Source organism: Cucumis sativus, chromosome 4 (assembly GCF_000004075.3).
Source record: "Cucumis sativus cultivar 9930 chromosome 4, Cucumber_9930_V3, whole genome shotgun sequence".
In the NCBI taxonomy this organism is placed as follows: Eukaryota; Viridiplantae; Streptophyta; class Magnoliopsida; order Cucurbitales; family Cucurbitaceae; genus Cucumis; species Cucumis sativus.
In genome coordinates, this window is record NC_026658.2 from 18,825,145 (window position 1) to 18,846,138 (window position 20,994).

The 20,994-nt window shown below is 32.9% G+C and overlaps 2 protein-coding genes across 2 annotated transcripts; both read right to left on the reverse strand.

Moving 5' to 3' along the window:
- Nucleotides 1–7,265: 7,265 nt before the first annotated feature.
- Nucleotides 7,266–9,466, reverse strand: LOC101216969 (transcription factor MYBC1). The gene is made up of 2 exons (XM_004144274.3): nt 7,633–9,466; nt 7,266–7,511 (listed from the first exon to the last, which is right to left on the reverse strand). The coding sequence occupies exon 1, from the start codon at nt 8,958–8,960 to the stop codon at nt 8,055–8,057; it is 906 nt and encodes a 301-aa protein (XP_004144322.1). The 5' UTR covers nt 8,961–9,466; the 3' UTR covers nt 7,266–7,511; nt 7,633–8,054.
- Nucleotides 9,467–13,578: 4,112 nt separating this feature from the next.
- On the reverse strand, nt 13,579–16,228 carry LOC101217210 (G2/mitotic-specific cyclin S13-7). Its single transcript, XM_004144275.3, has 8 exons — nt 16,069–16,228; nt 15,529–15,728; nt 15,189–15,446; nt 14,973–15,098; nt 14,633–14,881; nt 14,376–14,537; nt 14,113–14,294; nt 13,579–14,006 (listed from the first exon to the last, which is right to left on the reverse strand). The coding sequence occupies exons 1-8, from the start codon at nt 16,103–16,105 to the stop codon at nt 13,853–13,855; spliced, it is 1,368 nt and encodes a 455-aa protein (XP_004144323.1). The 5' UTR covers nt 16,106–16,228; the 3' UTR covers nt 13,579–13,852.
- Between the last annotated feature and the right edge of the window lie 4,766 nt (nt 16,229–20,994).

Consider the following 20,994-nt stretch of genomic DNA (forward strand, 5'->3'; position numbering starts at 1 on the left):
TATATTTAAATAATCAACATATAAAACTGTAATAGTAAATCCTGACTATTTACTTATAAGTGATTGTACCACATTCTATTTACTTATAATTGATTGTACCACATTTGTCCTGATTGCTTCAATCCATATAATTTGATTGAATATAATTATCTAGAGTTTGAATTATATGATTCAAGTATCTTAAATTTTTCAGGTCTTTCATATAGATTTCATTTTCCAAAGATCCATACATGTATATTGTAACTACATTTGGAAGATGCATATCAAGTTTTTCACATATAATTGGTTAACTAAATTTCTTAACGTAATAGCTAAAGGGATAAAAGCCGTAGGACAACAGAAGATTTTACCGAACCATTTTTCAATTTAATTTGAGAATCTCAAAATATAGTACATATATAGGCAAAATAATATAAAAACATATTTTCTTATTAAGACTTAAAAGCTAAACATGCTTTCTAATTATAGATTAGAGAAAGAATAACTTATTTGTTTATGTCTCTAATCTACAAAGTAAATCTCTAAATTGGAACACTATCCGTCGGATACCTTATCCTCTAGGATAAGATTGATTTGTGGGAATTAATTGGGATGAGAAAAATGTTTAGAGAGAAGTTTTCTTTTTTTTTTTTTGCAGAGAGCGAAAACATTAACTTTTTTTATTAATTGATTAAATAATTTTCTCTCTAGATATTTATAGCTATTTCCTTCGTGGAGTGGAAAGGGGAGTCGGAGAGAATCATTATATTATTTTAATTTAAAAAGTATTAAATTAATATAAATTTCAAATCTACTAATTAATTAACCATTAATCGATTAGTTAATAATTAATTAAAGAGGCTTTTGCAAAAATAACAAAAAAAATTATTATAGTAAAGCTCATGTCACAACATTTTCTAAATTTACAAAAGTATCAAATTTAAAAGTATTGACCCTTTGATAGCCCTATGATTACCGTCTAATAGCCGTATGATATCATTAGTTTTGTCATATTCACAATATGCAAAAAATTGGTGTCATAAACTGTTTTTCTTTAAATATGTTTTTGTCATTTGATGCAATTTTTCTTAATTAGATCATATTTAATTAATATTTCATTTAAATCTTACTTAATGAATATCTCTCCAATATCTTATAGTTTTATATTAATTTAATTTAATTAAATAAAACTAAACTACTCATTATTTTTTAATTAATTAATAGTTAAATTAAATATCTTATATTTAACTTAAATTAAATTTGAATCATAAATATAAGTTTCTCTCCTAACCAATAATTTTAACATGAATCTAATTCACATTAAATTAATACTTGAACTCATTCAAATATTTTATCTCTCATAAATTAATTTTGAATCATATCCAAAATTAAATTTATATAATAAAGTTTGATAAACTTTATATTACAATGTATCACGGTTTATTAAACTAATTCCCAAAATAGTTTTGAACATTTCAAATTATAACGAATATAAATAAATTTCATTATCCTTTACGAGCTAAAAAGGGGACTTAAGGGACCTATAGATCAGAAGTTACAACGATATGAGATTAATTAGCTAAACTCATTAACCACATTAATCAATATTCCTTAACTGTGTGTACACTCCATTATAGACTCATAGCTGAACTCTTCTCACTGTAGATATATTTTTGTGTCTACGAATATAAACCAATAACATTAAGTTAGTCCTTCACGAGTGTTCGTAACACAAATTGGGTTAAATTACCATTTTATCCATGGGTTACCTCTAATCCTTAAATATCAGTGCTCATTTAATGAACAACCTATTTATGATCCTACCAATAAACAGAAATCTCTCTTGTACCATAGAGAGAGTAGAGTCATTTGTTCAAGTCCTAGAGACATCAATTAAGGAAACACTCATTAATTAGACTATATCGAAAAAACTTTATTCCTTCTTTCCAAATGACAAAGGTCCCTATTTATAGACTCGAGAGTGTTCCACAAATTAGAAAAATTAATAAGAATCAAATCAAAATTGGATATTATACAAATAAAATAAAATTTTATTTGTTTAAAATAAATAAAGTAAATTAAATTAGACATTTTGAGATTTTGTGAAAAATTAATAAATCAAATTGGTATTAAAAGATTTTTTTTAATTGATTTTCTTTTTTTTCCCTAAAATGATATAAATAAGTCAAAAAGGATATTAGAAGATTTTATTTAAAACAAATAAATTCTTTTTTTCTAAAATAGTACAAATAAGATAAATGTGATATTAAAAGATTTTTTAAAATAAATTGATTTGTCCTTTTAAATGATAATTATGCTCATTAAAGAAAATTTTAAAAAAATGATTATTAGAAGAAAAAATAAAAATCTTAGCCATTATTATATTTTAAAAAAAGAATATAAAAAATGTAGGATAAAATTAGGTGGCTATAATAAATTTAGAAAATATATTTTTAGGGAATACAACATTTTTACTAATAACAATCTTAATCTTATGAACATAAATTCTCATCGCATCAAATTACAAACACAACAATCATAATGAATTCCACATGTTTCGTTCATCGAGATGTTCTTCGTTCACCAGAATCTCACGATAGACTTGGGATTTTGACCAGAGCCTTTCAAAATCACTCTTTTTTTTTTACCTGGGATTCACTTTCACCAGCGTCTCATGATACAACCTTACCTAGATCTAGGATTCACTTTCACCAACATTTACCTGTCTAGACCTAGGATGCACTTACACCAGCATCTCTCGTTAAACCTGAAATTTCCACCAGCGCCTTGTGATACATCATACCACACCACACATCATTCAATCATTACACTTAACAAGATAAGAAACGTTTTCTCCAAAAGCTTTACATGCAACACATCGCATCTCATTAGTATCATTCTCAAATGTTGAACATCAAACATAAGATTACAGTGTATAATCATTCACAGAGCATTTCTTTCATTTTATAAAAGAACATTCATTTAATTTATAAAGATCACTCACAACAATACTTAGCATCAACTTCTTCTTAGCTTATTTTTTCCTTTTTTGCTTTCAACTTTCTCTCCTCTCTTTGTAGTTCCCTCGATCGACCTTTCAACACTTGGCACTTTCTGTTAACAATTTATTAGAATGCTTAGCATTTTATGCCCTTTTCTTTCGACCTCTTGGTCTTATTTATAGTGACTATTTGGAATGATAGGTCATTTCTACACTTTACACATGTCAAGCTACCACTCAGCAGACCATACAACCAACACAATTTTGACACGTTGTCAATTGTTACTCGTGATTAGACATTTTTTTTTTTAACATTAACCTTATCTCTTTAGAATGCTCAGTTCTTTATCGAGTGACTCTCTTTTTGAGAAGCAACAAAACATTTACTTTCCCTCAGAGGGTCGTCTAGTCACCTCATGTGAATATCCATCCTTTCAACAAATGCCTACTTTGTCGCAATCTTACTTAGGTGTAGGGACTTCTCCTCATGTTACTACATAGAACACCTAGTTCTTTGCATTAAATACCTGCTTCTTCCTCGTCGACTAATTCTATCGTGTCGCCTTGCTTCGACACAAGCATTTCTCCTCACATCACCCTTCCTCACATGCATCATCCATCACATAATGCTTCTTGCTTACACTTAGTCAAATGACTCTTCTCAACAAGACTCCTCTTCAACTGGACTCCTTCTTAGATCAAGGTCTCACACTTTTCTTATTTTATTATATGGGTCATAAGTATTTAGATGTTTTGTTACAATGATTATACTAATGGACTTGCTTGAATATTTTTATGTAAGTTTCCATATGGCTATTTTATAAGACATGAATAACTTAGCACACTTATTTGGAACTTCTTTATGATCTTGTTTTATCTTTGCTCGAGACTAGCAAAATTCTAAGTTTGGGATGGGAAACTCACCTAAAATGTTCGTTATTTGACTCTTATTTAGAGTCATTTTATTGGATTTAATGTGTTTGCTAGTGGTTTTTAGAAATTATAAAGAAAACAAGTATTGGAAGCTAAAAAAACCAACTCAAGCAAAAACAAGAAAAAAAATGAAACAAAAAAAGCTAAAGGCAAGGTTTTTGTGCACAATAGGCAAGTTTGGTGACAATGTAGAAGAGCATTGTTGAACTGCTGCAGAAAGGTGTTACGTCGTTGATGAAAATTTTGTAAATTAGTATCATTATTACAAAAACACATTTTGGTTTGTCCCACATTGCTAAGTGAGCATTGTGGAAGTATGTTTGAAGCAAGATCTAATGATCTTGGTACACAATTGATTAGATCTAGAAGAGAAAATATTTGAGGAATGACGAAGATCGTTTACAAAGTGTGAATTTGTAAAAGTGAAATATATATATATATATATATATATATATATGAGAGACGACGAAGAAGGAAGAAAAAATGAAAAAATCACGTACGGGTGTAAATAGGTGTCTCTCAACCCAAGACATATTTTTGGGTTGGTTCAGTTGGCAACCCGAATAATCAAGATTAATTTTTCAACCTAACCCGTAAAATATGAGTTGAGTTTTTTTCTTTTCATTCCCAACCTAACGTTTGTGTAGCTTTCTAAAAGATCTTTTACCCTCTTTACACCATCGTTTAGTTTTCTACTTCAAACGATCATTTACATCTTACACAATCGAATAACTTTCCATTCGACCGTTTAACTTTCTACACAATCGGATAGCTTTTCATACTATTAACTTCCTACATAATCATTTAACAAAATACTCCTAACTTTGCTTTTATTAAATTATATATATATATATATATATATATATATATATATATATATATATATATATATTGGGTTAAGTTGGATTGAATTAAATTTTTTAACCCCAACCCGAAAAAAACTAAAATTTTTAATCCAACTCAACTCATATTTTAAACTAACCTAACCCAACCCATATAGGTTATTCAGATTGGACTTACACCCCTAATATGAAAAATAAGAAGTAATAATATGAAAAAGAGATAAATAAATCGCAAAAAAGAAAAAGAAATGAAACATCGTCCGAAATATGCAAAATATGCAAGAGCAAACTGGTTGTGAAAATATAATGGGTTTATTTATTTTGTTACACGAATCATAAATATTTGGGTGTTTTGTTATATCTATAAAAATTAACCAAAGATTTAACCATAGAAGTAAGTGTTTAAATTTTAAACTCATTTTAAACAAAATGTTAAAAAGAAAATATCCTTATTAAAAAATGTATATATCTCATAGATAATCCAAACCTATCCTAAATGCAAAATAAATAAGCTCATAAAATAATTTCAGACCCATTAAAAATAAAAAATAAAAAATAAAAAAATCAATGAAGTTCGTTCCTTTATCATCATATTGTAAAAAACCCAATATTTCAACTCATCAATTGTTTTTAATTTATTTAGATAATCTGCTCATCTTTAATTACGTCACTATATCGTGTCGAATCATAACTTATACATAAATTACGTCGACATTTATGAAAGAACAACGCTAATAAAAGAGACGTACGAGAATCAAAGTTCAAAATCGAAACTTTATAATAAAGTGGACTAAATAACACCGACATTAAATATAAGTTACTTAAACCACTAATTCAAACTAAAACTAAATATAGAAACTAAAAGGATATGTTAACCATAGAAAAAGTATATATGCCATTTGGGAGCTTTAAAAGAGGAAGAATCTTTCTCTCACACAAACAAGAAAGTAAATGTCATGTACAAAAAGAGAGAACTAGTTCATCTCCAAATGAAAGAAAAGAAAAAGGGAAAAAAAGAATAAAACCCAAAAAAAGATATTGAATTTGGTGTCCCCAATGGACCTACACTGCAATTTGATGTGCCATTAAAAGAGAATGAAAGAAAGCCAATCAACTTTCTTATCCAAATCAAAACCCTTACATTTTATTATATGTAATATATTTATGAAAATTATCCCATCTTTCTATTAATAATAATAATACTCTCACTTTGGTTTGAATCATCATCTTATATCTTAATTGTACGAGAATATTTGAAATTATAGGAACTAAAATTAACCATGGATACAAAATTTGTAATTCAATCTTCTTAAGCAAAACTAACTTCTATGATATATATACACACACTCATTTGAAACTTCAGGGAAAAGGAAACTGTTTTTGTTCCCAACTTATTGAGGCATGGATGTCATTGTCAGAATCTTGGTGAAAGAATGATGAAATAAATTAAATAGTGAAGAAACTTTGCCAACGTTGATACTTGGAAGTGATGGACCTAATAAACAGATAATAGTTTAAAATAATCCACCAACTAAAGAGTTAGAATAACACAATTCAAAAGTAAAGACCAAATAGAAGTATACCCTTTCTGTATTCCAATAGAAATAGCAATACGATCCGTTTCTTGGGCACAATTATGAGGCGCAAAACAAAACCTAGTAGTCAACTATGAAAAAAGTTCAATAAAGTAAAGATCATAAACAAGCATTATAAAGGACACTCCCAAAAGCTAAGGGCCCCCTAACCCCAACCAATCCAACTCCCTTCTCACCTTTTCACTTCTCTTACATTTCTTAAGAAGTCAGAAAAATGGAAAAGATTGCAGATAAGATCAACTTCCTTTGAATATGAAACCAATGCTTGAATCAGATTCAAGCTTTAGTGCTGAAACAGATCACTTAGAAGACCATTGATGAAGCAAGAAACTTACTTTTTCCACAAACTAAACATTTTCATCTATTCATTGCAGAGGGTGATGAATATGCATCATCAACTCTCACTTATCAAAGAACTGATATATCTACAAAATGCTCCACCATTTGATATCGCTGAGTGCAGCGTAGATTCAAGCAAAAAAAAAACCCTTCTTTGATTTTACCCAACAGTGATTCATAAAATACTTCATCAATTGGATAGCATATGGTTGCCATGGCCTAATAATAGCGTTGGTATGTACATGAACCCACCAGAACAGCTTGTTAAAGGTCAAAACTTATCTTATCCACTTTTCTTTCTTTTTATCTTTTGGAGTACTATATCATATTGGAGTTAGAAGGATCTGAACTTGCTGACCAACCTCTTAGGGGATTTAAAAATATTTAAGTACTATGTTCAAGTAATCGAGTTATCATAATAGTAAGTAATCAATGAAGAACAAAACGCAAGAGTCTGAACTGCAAGCATTGATCATCAACTCGACACGTTCACTCTAAACCAAAATCCTCAATGCTATCGATTTGTGATGCTATTCATATTAATCCATACAGACAGACATACACATGAAAAGATCATAAAGGAAGAAGGTCAAAGATATGGATTCATTTACTGAGATGTCAAAATGATCACATCAAAATGTTCATGTAACAGTGTCAATACACCAACATTCTAATGAACTCAGAATTGTTAAAATAGATGCTCAAATATTATGAGTTTTTCAACTTTTATAATATACAAGTGAGAGAAATACTATCTCTGCAGAAAACTGACCTAGGGATAGATATTAAGTGCCTGCGTCATCATCCTCTGTCCCTCGAGCTCTGAAAGCAAAAAAAATATAACTCAGCTGGCTGCTTCTTCATCCTAACAATATCAACATATGAATCTCTTCCACCCTGATTACACAAGAAGCAGTAGGTTCCGGGATTTTATGAACCTCACCTTGACATCTGAACTGCAAGCAGAAAATCTAATGGCATTATTATGTTGGAGCCACTCGTGGAGGAACTAGTTGTCGGATATGATAGACAGCAACCAATAAAGAACAGGACATGTGGGGAAACTTGACAGACTAAAGATAAACTCCCTATCTCCCTCTATGTACCACCATTAAAGGGATGGGTCTCTCTACTACCTATTTGTAAAAGGAGTAAGCTAGTGAACACTTTGGATTGGGTCATGAGTTTCATATTTTAATAACAGCCAAGCCAACTAAACAGATATCAGGGGACATTAGAAAGAACTATATAGAAACAACTAAGATAACATCAAGAGTTTCAGATCGGACCCATAAGACATTTATACCAATTTTCACAAGAATTAGAACAGAACATAAAAAGATCAGTGGAGAGGAACAAACAAGCTCAATCATCCCCAGTAGGAAATAAGGTGAGGACTTTTCGTCCTCCAGTGGCATTGGCTGATTCCAAATCTTCAATGTAATTAGGAACAGAATTATGCACTGGTGTTCCCATTCTATGGATAGGCTGGGACTGTCTAGCTAAAAATGGGTGCTCGAACTGACCATTTGGCGGCGACCCAAAATGTCCAACCTGCCGATGATACGGCGGCTGGAGCTGTGTATGGCCGGCGACAGCAGCAGCAGCAGCCATCTGCTGCTGGTGATGGTGGTGTTGCTGCAGAGTGGCCATGGGAACATAGGGCAAGAAATGGTCTGAACTGGTGCGAGCAGAGTGAAGCAAATGGGGTGGAACTGGTGAGCTAGCAAACAAATGGTCAGTAGCGGGATCGGATGAACCAACCAAGGCAGCACCTCCGCCGCCGCCGCCACCGGACAAGCCCTGCATTCGCTTGAGATAGAGGCGGTACTTCTGCAAATGGCTAGCTACGTTCTCTCTAGTCAACCCATCGACACTCATGAGCTGCATTATGGTCTTGGGGACAGCATTTTTTATACCCAAATGAGCAACAGCATCAACAAATCGCTTGTGAAGTTGAGGCGTCCAAACAAGGCGCGGCCGCTTGAGAGTCCGAGCCGGCTCGTCGCTGGCGGCTCCGGAGCCCAAATCGGCAGAATCGCCGAAATCCGCGGAGTTTGGCGGCACAATTCCGTTGCCGGAACCAGGGAGAGGATTTGAAAGCGGCGGAGACGGACAAGGCAACGGCGGACTGCTATTGCTGGGATTCTGAATATCAAAAGCCAAAGCTAGATCGGGGGTTATTAGGGTTTGAGAAAGAGGCATCAATTCATCTGGAGATGGGAGCTCGTCTTCCCATCTAGAAAACCAATTCGAGTGTTCTTCTCTCATTATTCCCCAAATAAAACTCCAACTCAATTCACTATTCTTCCTCCTGGTCAACAGTTCAAATACCCCTTTGAAGAAAAACCCAAGAAGAGGAAAGAAGTCCAGAAAGTAAAGAAAACCCAAATGAATCAAGAGGATTAGCAACAGTAAGAAAGAGAAATAAAGAAAAGGCAGATAGAGAAATCCGTCTGTGAATCCGAAGAAGGAAGAGAAACAGAAAAGAGGGAAGAGGGGTAAGGATGGTTGGGAAGATTAGATGAAGATGAAGATGAAGAGTGAAGAAGTGAAAGAAGAGATGATGGATGATGAAGTGGGGGGGGGGGGGGTCACAATTCACAGAAGGGTTGAAGGTGAAGAGAGGTTCGAGGTGGATCTTGTTTTCTTGTAGCTTTTCTTTTCTCCTCTTAGTTCTTTTCTCTCACTAGGGACCGGGGGCGTGGAGGAACTGTTGCTGATGCTCTCCTTGCCCTCATCTTTATTTTTCCCTTAATGTTTGTTTGTTTGTTATGATTTTTTGATAAAATTTTGTGATGAGAATTATTTTCCTGGATTTATGGGTCTCATTAATAATACCTGAAAGTGAGTGTTGTAAAGATCCATAAGATTTTGTTCCCCTATCATCATTTCCTCCACCGCGTGTCTTTCACGCGCAACTCATTTCTTCTATCATTTTTCAATTCAATCTATCCATCCATACCATCACCTATTTCTTCCTTCCTTTATATTCTCATTACAAAAGTTTCTTTTATATATATATATATATATGTATATATATATATGTAAGAAGTCACATGTTTGTTTCTTTATGACATACAAAACTAGAATCCTTACAAAATGCATAATACACCCTCTTATACTCAAATCAAACTTTATTTAATCACCAAATACTTTAATCTACTTCAAATGGTGCTTCACTTACTTTTAGATATAATGGTTGCAAAGCCATCCAATATGGACGAAAACAAATTATTTTGATTTTGTTGTACTTATTAAATATGTAGTCCTAAGGTTTAGGTCACTTGATGTGTTTTTGTTTTACAACTAAAACATGGATGATGGTGGTCATAAACTGTGAGAGTTGTAATTCTTTATGATTACACTTTCAAGCTTATAGAATGCAATGTAATTTGTTAAGAAGGTAGATAAGGTTAGAAATGTAGAAAAAAAGATCCTTTGTGCTTTGAATTAGTTGTGTACTATGTTTCTTTTGTAATTCTATGGCTTTTGGATTGCATGATGTGATGACACCCTGAAAATGTTGTATTTTCTATGTCAAAATATTCATGATCAGTGAAATTTATACATTAGTTTTCTTCTTTTTGTAGAAAATAATTATTTAGATTTAAGATAATTACAAAAATGCCACTGAAGCGTCGACCACAAGTGTTGAACTTGCAAAGCTTGGTATGCTCAAAAACATGAACGCAGTGGGTGAATAAGTGTCGCTATGCTACCTAGTTGCGCCACTATGCCTGCAGTTGATCACAATGCAAAAGCGTCGTAGTGCCACAAGAGTGCTGCCAACGCTTTGACGGGGTGCCAAGCCCCACCACACTATGATGAACTTTGACAAAATAAAAAATTATTGTAGCGCATGTAGGCCTTTTCGCTGCAAATTGAATTCAAATACCCAATTTCTCTCATTTTTGCTTCATACTGTATAATTTTCATTAGAACACTTATCTATTTATTGTGAATCTCTTTCAAAGATCATTAATATTTCTCTCTCAATTCATTTCAAGATTTGTTTGAAATTTTACTTGAGATGTTTGAAGCTTTCCCAAGGATGATGAAGAACTAAAGGGTAAATCTTTTTGGTAATAGGGGTTTATATTATCGAATTTTATCATGTGTTCTTGATGAATTTAATGCATTATTTGTTGAATAATTTTAATTGAATTCTTGTTGATTGAATTGACAACAACTCATGCAATTAAAGTTCTTGAATGCAAATTTCATATAAGCGCTAAGCATCATTGTATGAATTATTGCAAGATTAGTGTATTCATGTTAGGATTAGAGACATTTCCTTTGATCTTGCATAAATTGATCGAATTGGAAACAGCCAAGGATAAAAAAAAGGGTTTTGAAGAATGTAGTTCGGATGAAGAGTAATTTTTATAACTAATTGGTTTTGGTATGCATTAATTCTCAATTCTTGTTCCATGATAGAAGTTCAACTTAATATCTCTGTTCTCAAGAATCTTTAATAAAACTTGTGTTCTAACAACGCAAGAAACTAAAACAATCTTTTACTTGTGCAATTTTACAGATTACGTGTGTTTGAAATTTTGTTTGGTTTAAAGACCCGCTCCTTCAGGAGTTTTTGAGTTGAGTTTCTTCGTAAATATCCATCAAGAGAAATGATTAATACGAAGGGAAATGATAGGAGAAAGATTTCATCAAGATCAATATCCAGAAAAACCATCAAGAAGTTGTGAATGATGGAGAATAAGAGAAAGAGTTACAAAGAGATAACATGGGTGAAGTAAGAGAAAGAATACTTGGAAAGCTTGTCAACCGAACTTGACACAAAGACCATTGGGCATAATGTTTTCGAGACAACATATTGTTCGAGCTCAAACTGAGGCTCATGCATCTCTTCTTCATACTCAAAGGAATCTCTAGTGAAGTTCTGCCTAAGCATCTCAAGGCCTCATGGTATCTTTGAGGAACAACGCAACCTTAGAGCCTTTTCTTTTCCATCAATCGATCAAAGAGATGATTGTATTACTTCTCTTTCGAGTCTATCACTACATGAAATGGTTTGAAGAAATGCTACTCCTTTTTGCCACTCTCTAAGGTTTGGCCCATTGAGGCACACTTTGTCTTGGTAGAGATGAAGTTCTTTTATAGGCAACTTTCGATGGAAAAATTATATTCTTCTGAACATGTCAGCATCGATTGCAGCCTTGTCAAGTCACATCAACTCCAACTGTCATTCTTGTCTTCTAGTGAATCATCTCAAGTGATGGCGTAGATCCTCGCCTAGAGATTGTACTTATCAGATAATATCTTCTTGGTAGCTTTTGTGTCAGTTCCTCTACGATTTACTAGTTTCTTATTTTGTTCCTAATCTTGCATTAAGAACAATAAAAATAGGGTAAAATAGGCATGTAGACTTATGTAGAGTGTATTTCTGAATACTTATGAATTTACAATAAAAGTTATGCATTTTGACACATTTACTACACATTTTGGTCTCATTACTCTACCTAAACAGCTATAATAACTTGTATTTTTACAAGTTATCACATGATCCCGTCATAATTTTAGGCATCCACTGTCCCTTGATTAGTAGTTTAAAAGTCTCTGTATTTGAAAGACCATTAGATTCATAAGCAAGAGAACATGTTAACATATTGTTTAAAATATCATAAATTTGAAATAATGGGGTCCTATTGATATTGGAGACATATATGAAGGTGGAGGGTGGAATTTTATTGATCAGTTTTTTTTTTTTTTTTTTTCATTTACAAAGAGATTTTAAAAGTCTTCCGTAAATTGAGTTACTTCCTCTTCATTAAGAACGTTTATTGAACTCTCACCCTTTAGGCTGCTTAGACGATGATCAATTTCTTTAATAAGTCTTTATTTTTTAGTTCTGAACTTAACTTTTTCTTGAGGTTGGAAAATGTTAGGAGTTTCTTCGAGAGGAGGATTTATAATTTCCTCAAGCTTGAAGACTATGTTGCAATTGAAGAAAGTATTCCGTTAGAATAATTATTTTGAATTTGGATACTTTTTAATTCCTTATTTGTGCAAGCCTTGTTCTCTTTAGATTCTTCGATGATTTGAAAGGGTTTTGCTATAACGTTTTTGTTATAAAAGCTTTTGATCTCAACATCTTCGATTGGAGCATAATCAGCCTTAATTTCTCTATTTTGAGTTTTTCAAGATTCATTTTTCCTTAATGGTGGATGGTCAAATCCTTCTTTTGGTTGAACCATCTAAAAAATTTGATATGTTAAGTATCTTTCCTATTTCAAGATTCTTAAAAATAGTCTTATCTGAATACATTCGTGTCTGTCTCATAGCAGTTCTTGAAAAAAAAGGTAATTCTTGTGGTATGATTTGTTTTACACATAAATTATTTTTGGAGAGATTCTCAGTCATGTTCGAATTTTGAATAAAAAATAATTACATTTAACCGAAAACTTGTATTCATTTCGATTTAGATTGAAGGAATCTAGGAGATTCTCTTCATAATCAAGATGTTCAAATTATATGGAAAAGTTCAGTTTCTTTCTTTAGAGGGATAATAAAAAAGTGTTGTATAAACTCAACGTGGATTCTTGGTAACTCCTTTCTGGAAAAGAGCTTTGGAACATCTTGTTTCTTCAATCAAAATGAGACATCAATGTTTTTGTAAAACCATATTACACAGGTAAACAAGGGTTAAATTTTAAGCCTTCTTCAAAGTTTTCTTGGCCTACTACTCAAGGTTTTGAGAGTGCGTAAGTGTTGTTGATTAAATTTGATTCAATTAAAGAGTTTGAAAAGTCGCACAAAATTGCTAAGACTTAATCTTGAAAAGTATTCAGGCTATTAACACAATCTATCCAATCTTTTTCCAAGACCAACACCACAAAACTTTTAAAATTAAATTTTCTAGCAAAAATATGCAAATAGAAATTCATTGAAGGATCCAAAGGAGAAGAGAAAACACCCATTCATGATTTTCACACTTCATTTTCTTAGAGGATGTAAAGAAAGGTGTTAGGAGAGCCCCCCCTCCCCCCATTTTGTCACAACAGAGAGTGAGTCGTCAAAGTCAACATAAAACTTGTTGATGAGAGATTATACAAACAAAAAACCAGTCCCCCCATTTCTCCAAACCTCCCAAAATAAAAACAAAAAACAAAAAAATTGAATCATCAGTCATTTTTTAAGCATCAATGGACACCACCACCTAGAGCCAACAAAGCTTTGGCTGGCTGAATCAACGCTACCGCTCCTCGCTCTGAACTCGAGTATTTTCTGTATATTACTTGAAGTTTGTTCTTGTCTGCTCCCCCATGGAATCCCACCAAAAGCTTTGCACAATCACTATTATTATATCAAGGAAACAACAAACCACCAAACTTACAAAATCAGCTCTAATCATGTACACAAGTTATTTTAAACACAAACTCTATGTTGATTATTTACTTACATTAACTGCGGTTCCGAGAAACCCGTGTGCTTTTTTAGGGTTTCATCCCAAGCAGGTGTTTTCTTCAGCGTGCATCGAGCGGCGTAGACTGCTGAGGCAGCAATCATCGACGGGCAATATATCATTGCCGTATTGTAATGCATTATTCCAAGTTCAGCCAGAAAATAAACCAGATTTTCCATCTACAAAGTTCGGTGTCCAAATCAGTTTAATTAACTGTCAAGAAAGGAATCCCCTAAAAGAGTTGTACTGATTTCTTGTACCTCGTGGTTCGAGTCTTTGGATGCCTTGATAAATCGAGCAAGGAAAACATATGGTGTGGGAACAGTCAAGGTCCACTCCAACTTCCCAAGTATCTTCTTCTCCATCACTAGAATCTGTTGATGAGTGTAAGCTCTATCCGAAAGGCACACAAAGTCATTTACCTACAACAGAAAATGTGCTGTTAGCACATATCAAATTCATTCTAATCGATGCAGGAGAGATCTCATATTCTTAACACGTCTCGAGTTTTAAGTACCTCTGGAGCCCAAATTTCTTCATACTTGGAGGCTATAAGCATTGCTCCAATTCCCACCAATTGCAATTCCCTTCTTGGAACAATCTTTGTCGCAAGGAAACGATCGATTATATTGATCGTGAGGTAGAAAGTTTCGGGTGAAAGTTCAAATTTGTTGTGGACATCAACCAGCCAATCCACCAAAATAGCCCTCATTGAAGGGTTTATTTCAGGTTGTGAATCCATATAATCATGAGGTCTGCTCTCGTTCTATATACAAATCACACACGGTACAGATTCAGTGAATTTACTCAACAGACAGACGGCTTCCGAACCAAGAAAATATCAAATCAATACATACCTCAGCTTCTTTATAGAAGGTGTAAATATCCTCGACATATTCAACAGCTGCCAACTCGTTACCAACATCTGCAGCGTCAATATCAAAGATCTGTTCTTTAGGTTTCTTGGTTATACCACAGGCAGCCTGCACAAAAATGACCAAATTTTAGAGATCTGTCACAAATTTGAAAAAGAATCATCTTGGTTTCTCAGTTTAAGAAATGGAAAACTCTACCTTGCTTCTAGCAGTCAAGACTGAAGTAAGAGTCTGCGCTTTCTTCTTTGCGGGCCCTTCTCCTTCCTTTTTCTTCTTTGCACATTTGGCTTCCTTCTCTTCAACTTTTTCGACAGTGTCAGGACTTATATCAATAACCTCCGATGTTGGTTTTACAATGACTTTCTTAGTGGCTGGCTTAGGACCTGCTTTCTTTACAGCCACAACACCAGCATCGAGAATGGGAGCAGCCCCATCTATAGTAACAGGCACTTGTTTCTGCATTAGGGTCAAACATGTTAATCCTGAGACAAAGAAGACAACGGAAACTAAATGAATGAAATATATGTGAGAGGAAAACCTTATTGTTTTCAGCCTTTGCAGCAGCTTGAGCATTGGCAAGCAACTGAGCACAGAAACTCCTCGTAATAGGGCGATTTGCCTTTGCATCAATTCCTCGAACAGTTACCAAATTCCCGATATCACCCAGTGCACGGCGGTTCTTTGCCTCCGCTCCCGCTGCGCCCTTTGCTTGTTTTCCTCCGCCGTTCACTGCCTCACCTTCTCTCATTAAAGAAACCCAATTCAATACAAAAGCAAGAGAAAGAATACATAAATAATAATAATAAAAAAAGAATACAAGACTCCATGAAACAGCCAGTGATTTCCTCGTTCTGGAATTCAAATCAAATGCTCAAAACCCAACCCAACAATACCGATTTACAGATCTTCCAGAGAAAATACACAAAGAAATCAACACAGTACACGAAACACCATAGGAATTCGAATTACTACAGAACAGAGGAGGAATCTTAGAAAATATTCAGAAACGAAGATTCAGAAGAAACCCAGAAAAGATAAATGCGTAATTATGTAAAGGAGGAAGAACAATATGGTGTACCTCTGATTTGTTGGGGAACGATTGGTCTTGAAGCCATTTCTGATATTATCAAAAGACGGAGAAAGTTCTTCTTGAGGTCTCTCTCTTTCACTCTCTCTCTCACTCACACACTTTCTTTTTCAAATGAACATGAATTCATTCGGAAGCAATGAGGAAACAATGCCCTTTTTGAAGCTACAGACCGGACGCGTCTCTTACAACGGTCGAATAAGTTTGAAATTATGGCCGTTGGATCTGGAAAAGATCCAACGGCGTTGGGTCGGTCGGGAAAGATAGCCGTTGGAATTTAAAAAACTACCGTTTGTGGGGAAAAAAATGAAATAATAAATAAAAGCCAAAGCGATAAAGGCATAACGGGATCTTTGGATGGGCGTACGTGGCAATGTATTATTGGACACTGATGGAAATTAAATGCGACAGTGTGTAAATTATAATGTCTAAAATACATACATATATATATTAAAATTCTTCTCTCCTTCCTAATAATTCTTTTTTGTTTTCTTTAAAAGATTAAAAATAACATTTTGGAGCATAGGATCTTAATTTATGTTCCTGTCAAATTTAAATTTTAATCCCTTAAAATTTATTTTTTATTCAAAATTCATTAAATATTAATAATAAGTTCTAGTAAGAAAATAATCCAACCCAAAATACTATTAGATATAAAAAGAGTTAAAAAAATCACCAAACATTTAAATTAGGAATGGATAATAAAATATAGGAGCTAAATTATATTCAAACTTTTCTAATTATATTATAAATGGATTAGGAGATTTAAATTATATTCAAATTTTTTTAATTATATTATAAATGGATTAGGAGATTTAAACATTCAACTTTAAAGAAGGTAGTACGTTTCTAAAGTAACGTGAACACAGATCTTTTGTTAATGTATCTATTTGTTGAACTATTACACAGTTTTATAATCACTTTCATAATTTGCGTTTTTCTAGAGTAATTTAGGTACGATGTATTGTTTGAATGTGAAATAATATCAACTGCTGGTTAATATATTAAAGTTTAAATGTAATTTTTTTAATTTATGTCATTCTTGAGAGTCCTCAAGTTACTTTTGTTATTATTTTTGTTTTTGTGCCTATACAGTATTAGTTTATTTAAAGGTTGCATATATACAAATTCAATTACAAATTTGTACAATAATTTATATTTCAAAAAGTTATTTTCTTCTTCCCTTTCGATTTGCTACCAAATATACAGTTAATTTTTTTTCTTTCGTATTTCGAAAGTTGCACGATAATTATAATTTCATTTTATAGAATTAATTTTTAAAAAATAATTCTCTTAAAAGAAAAATTATTGAAAATGACAAAATGGTAAAAATATTTACCAAATATAGTAAAACTTTATGAATAATAAACATGGATAGAATTCAATCAATATTTATAATTACATTAATAAATACTAAATACTAATGAAAGTAGGTTAGTGTTGATTATTAATCTTATTTTGTTATATTTAAAAATGTTCAAAATATTAATTTAATACTTCTGTTGTGCTGCAGGTGTTATGTAAAGTTTTAAAAGAAAATTTAAATATAAAAGTTTAATAATATAAATCAAATAGAGTGAAAGGTTAAAAAATAAATCTATAAAGAATTATAAAAAACAATAAAAATCAAAATTAAAAAAAAAAGTTAAAAAAGTTAAAAGGCAAATGTTTTTAACATAATAGTAATAAAGATTTAAAATCAAAAATAAATTTAATCTTTATAACGAAAATAAACGCCTTTTGACCTTAAACTTCACATTAAACTCTTAACAAGATGAGCCATCCCAACTTAATGCAAACTCAATAGGTCTTTTATATTAATATGTTCTTACTCACAATATCAATAATGTGAGAGATTTAGATCATTAAACAAATCTTCACCGTCAAACTAAAGAGTCAATAACTTGAGAGATTATCCACACTTATCCTAAACAATCTTAAGTACGATGAACAATGCTTCATAGTTCTCTAAAGTCTCTAATCTTTCATTCAAACGACATGAATAATATCAAGTTCATGCTAATACAGTAGGACTATGTGACATCTCATTAAATTTACTTAAAGCCTTAATAATACCTTGTCCAAATCGCATTGATGGCACATTAACAGCTTTCTAAATTCAAAATTAGTACCTAAAACCATTTTATGTTTCGAAGCTTATAGAATTAACACACAAAAAAACTTCAAAGTTAAAAGGAAAGTTCATTTTCAACCCTTAACATTCAAATCTAGGAAAACTTAATGGGCATTAAAGAACTCTAGGAAAACTCAACCAAATTAATCCAAACTTTCCAAGAACTTAACAAAGTAATCTAAACTTCAATGGACAGTACCATAACTACCTTCAAACTTCGAAATCTAGCATCCAACATCATGGGTTATTTAATATTATCACTAAAATTAGGTGGCTACTCAAGACCCGCTCCACAAAGCTAAGAATCTTATCCAAGTTGTGTCAAAATGCCTAATTTCAAGCTTCTAAATGACTAGACAGCGGCTCAAACTCCTTCAAAATTTGAATCAAACATCAAAATGTAATGGATATTATGAAAATCAAATCGAAACTTAATAGGAAAACAAAAATCACCTTAAAACAACCCCAAACTGATCTTACGTTTAGCGACAAATCTGAATGGACAATGGATATGCGCCTGAATTAATTTTCAATGAGTTACCGCGCGCGGTGGTTGAAGGGGCAAGAGAGAAGCGGCTCGTGGCTAGTGCAAAAAGTTGGACACAAACGACAGGTGCAACGCGAGCTAAGCAATGACAAAATGGAAACTTCCACCTTCATATTTGCAAGGACAGGAAATGGTGGGGCTTGTTGGTCGTTGTTTGGTGAGTCAAGCAGCCCACAACGGTTGACAGTTGGTAGTGCCGAAGAATGGTGTGAGAGGTGAGAAATTTCAAGAGAAATGGGACATGAGTTCCTTAAAGAAGAAGATGTTTTCTTTTTTCTCTTTTTTTTCTTTTATTACTTTCTATTTGAATTTCAATGATGATCTCTCATAACCCCAACTTGTATTGTGTAGAATCAAATGTTGGAATTTCAGTCCCAACCCGTCCTAGAGGGTTCTCAACCACTATTCTGGAAACAAGATATGCAAGACTATTTTGGGTAGACAACCGGACTACTCAAAGGGTCTTGGTTGGAGCCTTAAACCCAAGTCTAGAAAGAGTGCTGCTTCCGCTTCTTCCTCCTCTTATGACTACCAGGCACACATGGCAGAGGTTCGCCAACTAAAGGATAGCCTTGAAAACACTAACCACATGATTAAAGATGAATAAAGACTAAGGGAGAAGGAGCGGGATCGGCTAGTGACAAACCTTGATAAAAAAAAATAGCAGACCATGATAGACAAATGGAAGAAATAGTTCGAAGAATGGAAGAAAACTATGCATGACAAATGGAAAGGATGAGGAAGATGATCAAGGATATGAGTCGAGCACATAAAGGGCCATGAACACATGGGTACGTACTTTTCAACATTTAATTTGGTTGATTCCGCATCTATGATATTCTAACCGTACTTTTATCTCATTTGAAGGTTTTGCGTTTTTTATGTGGCGTTAGCGACTACTGAATATCTAGAAGATAGCTAAGTGTAGGTTTTTTTTTTTTTTTTTTTTTTTTTAAACTTTAATGTAGTTGTTGTAAACATTTTGAACATATTATTTGTGCGTTTTGTTATATATATATCATACTTGATTTATTATAAATTACAATTTCTTAATTTTCACAATTTATTACGAATTTTATTTTTTGCCAAACGGAGCGAAATCGAGAACAATATTGAACAATAACAAAAACAAAATAATAATGATAATATCAAAAAACTAATAAATAGAAAGATTTTCCGACGCATGGTGACGTCAGGCTCAAAGACTTTTCCTAACGTTTTGTCCATGCGTTAGGCAAAAATTTTTCCCACACGACGTCAGAATACCTAACTACGTAGTCAATGTGTTTAGCTTGTTACCAACATTGTCAATACGTCGGATTTGTTTGCATCGAAGATATGTTGTTGCCGACGTGGGCCATCTGCACGTTAACCAATGTTTTTTCGACGTTGTGACTCGCGTCAAAAATACGTTGACCAACGCATGTGTTCACCCTTAGGGCATTCCCTAATTTCTTGTAGTGTCTGTTGTATTAAGTGTTTTATCGTCTTAAATGTGAATTTAAGTGTAAAGTCATCAAGCATTTAAATCAAAACTTAAAGACATAAGCTGAGATTTCTGCATTTAACGCGTCAGAAATGTTCAAGTCATACCGCGTAAGGCAATGCGTTGAGGAGCTTGTGAGATAGGGTGTGACATTTCATGTTCAATTACATCTTTGTACCATTTTCCTCAGCTCAAGCGTTTACTACACTCTTTTATCTAAGTTGTGGTTGTGTAGAGTAAACTCAACGCATTTAGCAAGTTCCATTAATTCCACTACGCATGATGTGTCTTCCAATGCCATATCACATAGCAAGCAAAGGACATCTTATATCAGATCACAAAGCAAGTATAAGGCATCCTACTCAAGATCACACATCATGAATAAAACATTCCATTTCAAAACATACAACAAAAATAGAGCATCTTATCCCAGAACACAACATGGATAAGGAATCCCATCACATTTCATCATTTCAACTTCTATAAGATCTTATGCATTTCTTAAATACACACTATCTCATCACATCATTCTTTTTCATAACAAATCTAATTCATTTATAAATCATATACATTTTATGAATTGGAAAACATGAGAGAAATCACATGGTCTTAACAGAATTATAGCAAGGATTTAAACATATTTTAAAAACTCTTTTCATTTTGGAAAATGATTTATAAGAACCACTCACGATCATAATGACACTCGGCTAGCTACTTAGCCACAAGCTCCCTTGCATTTCCTTACAATTC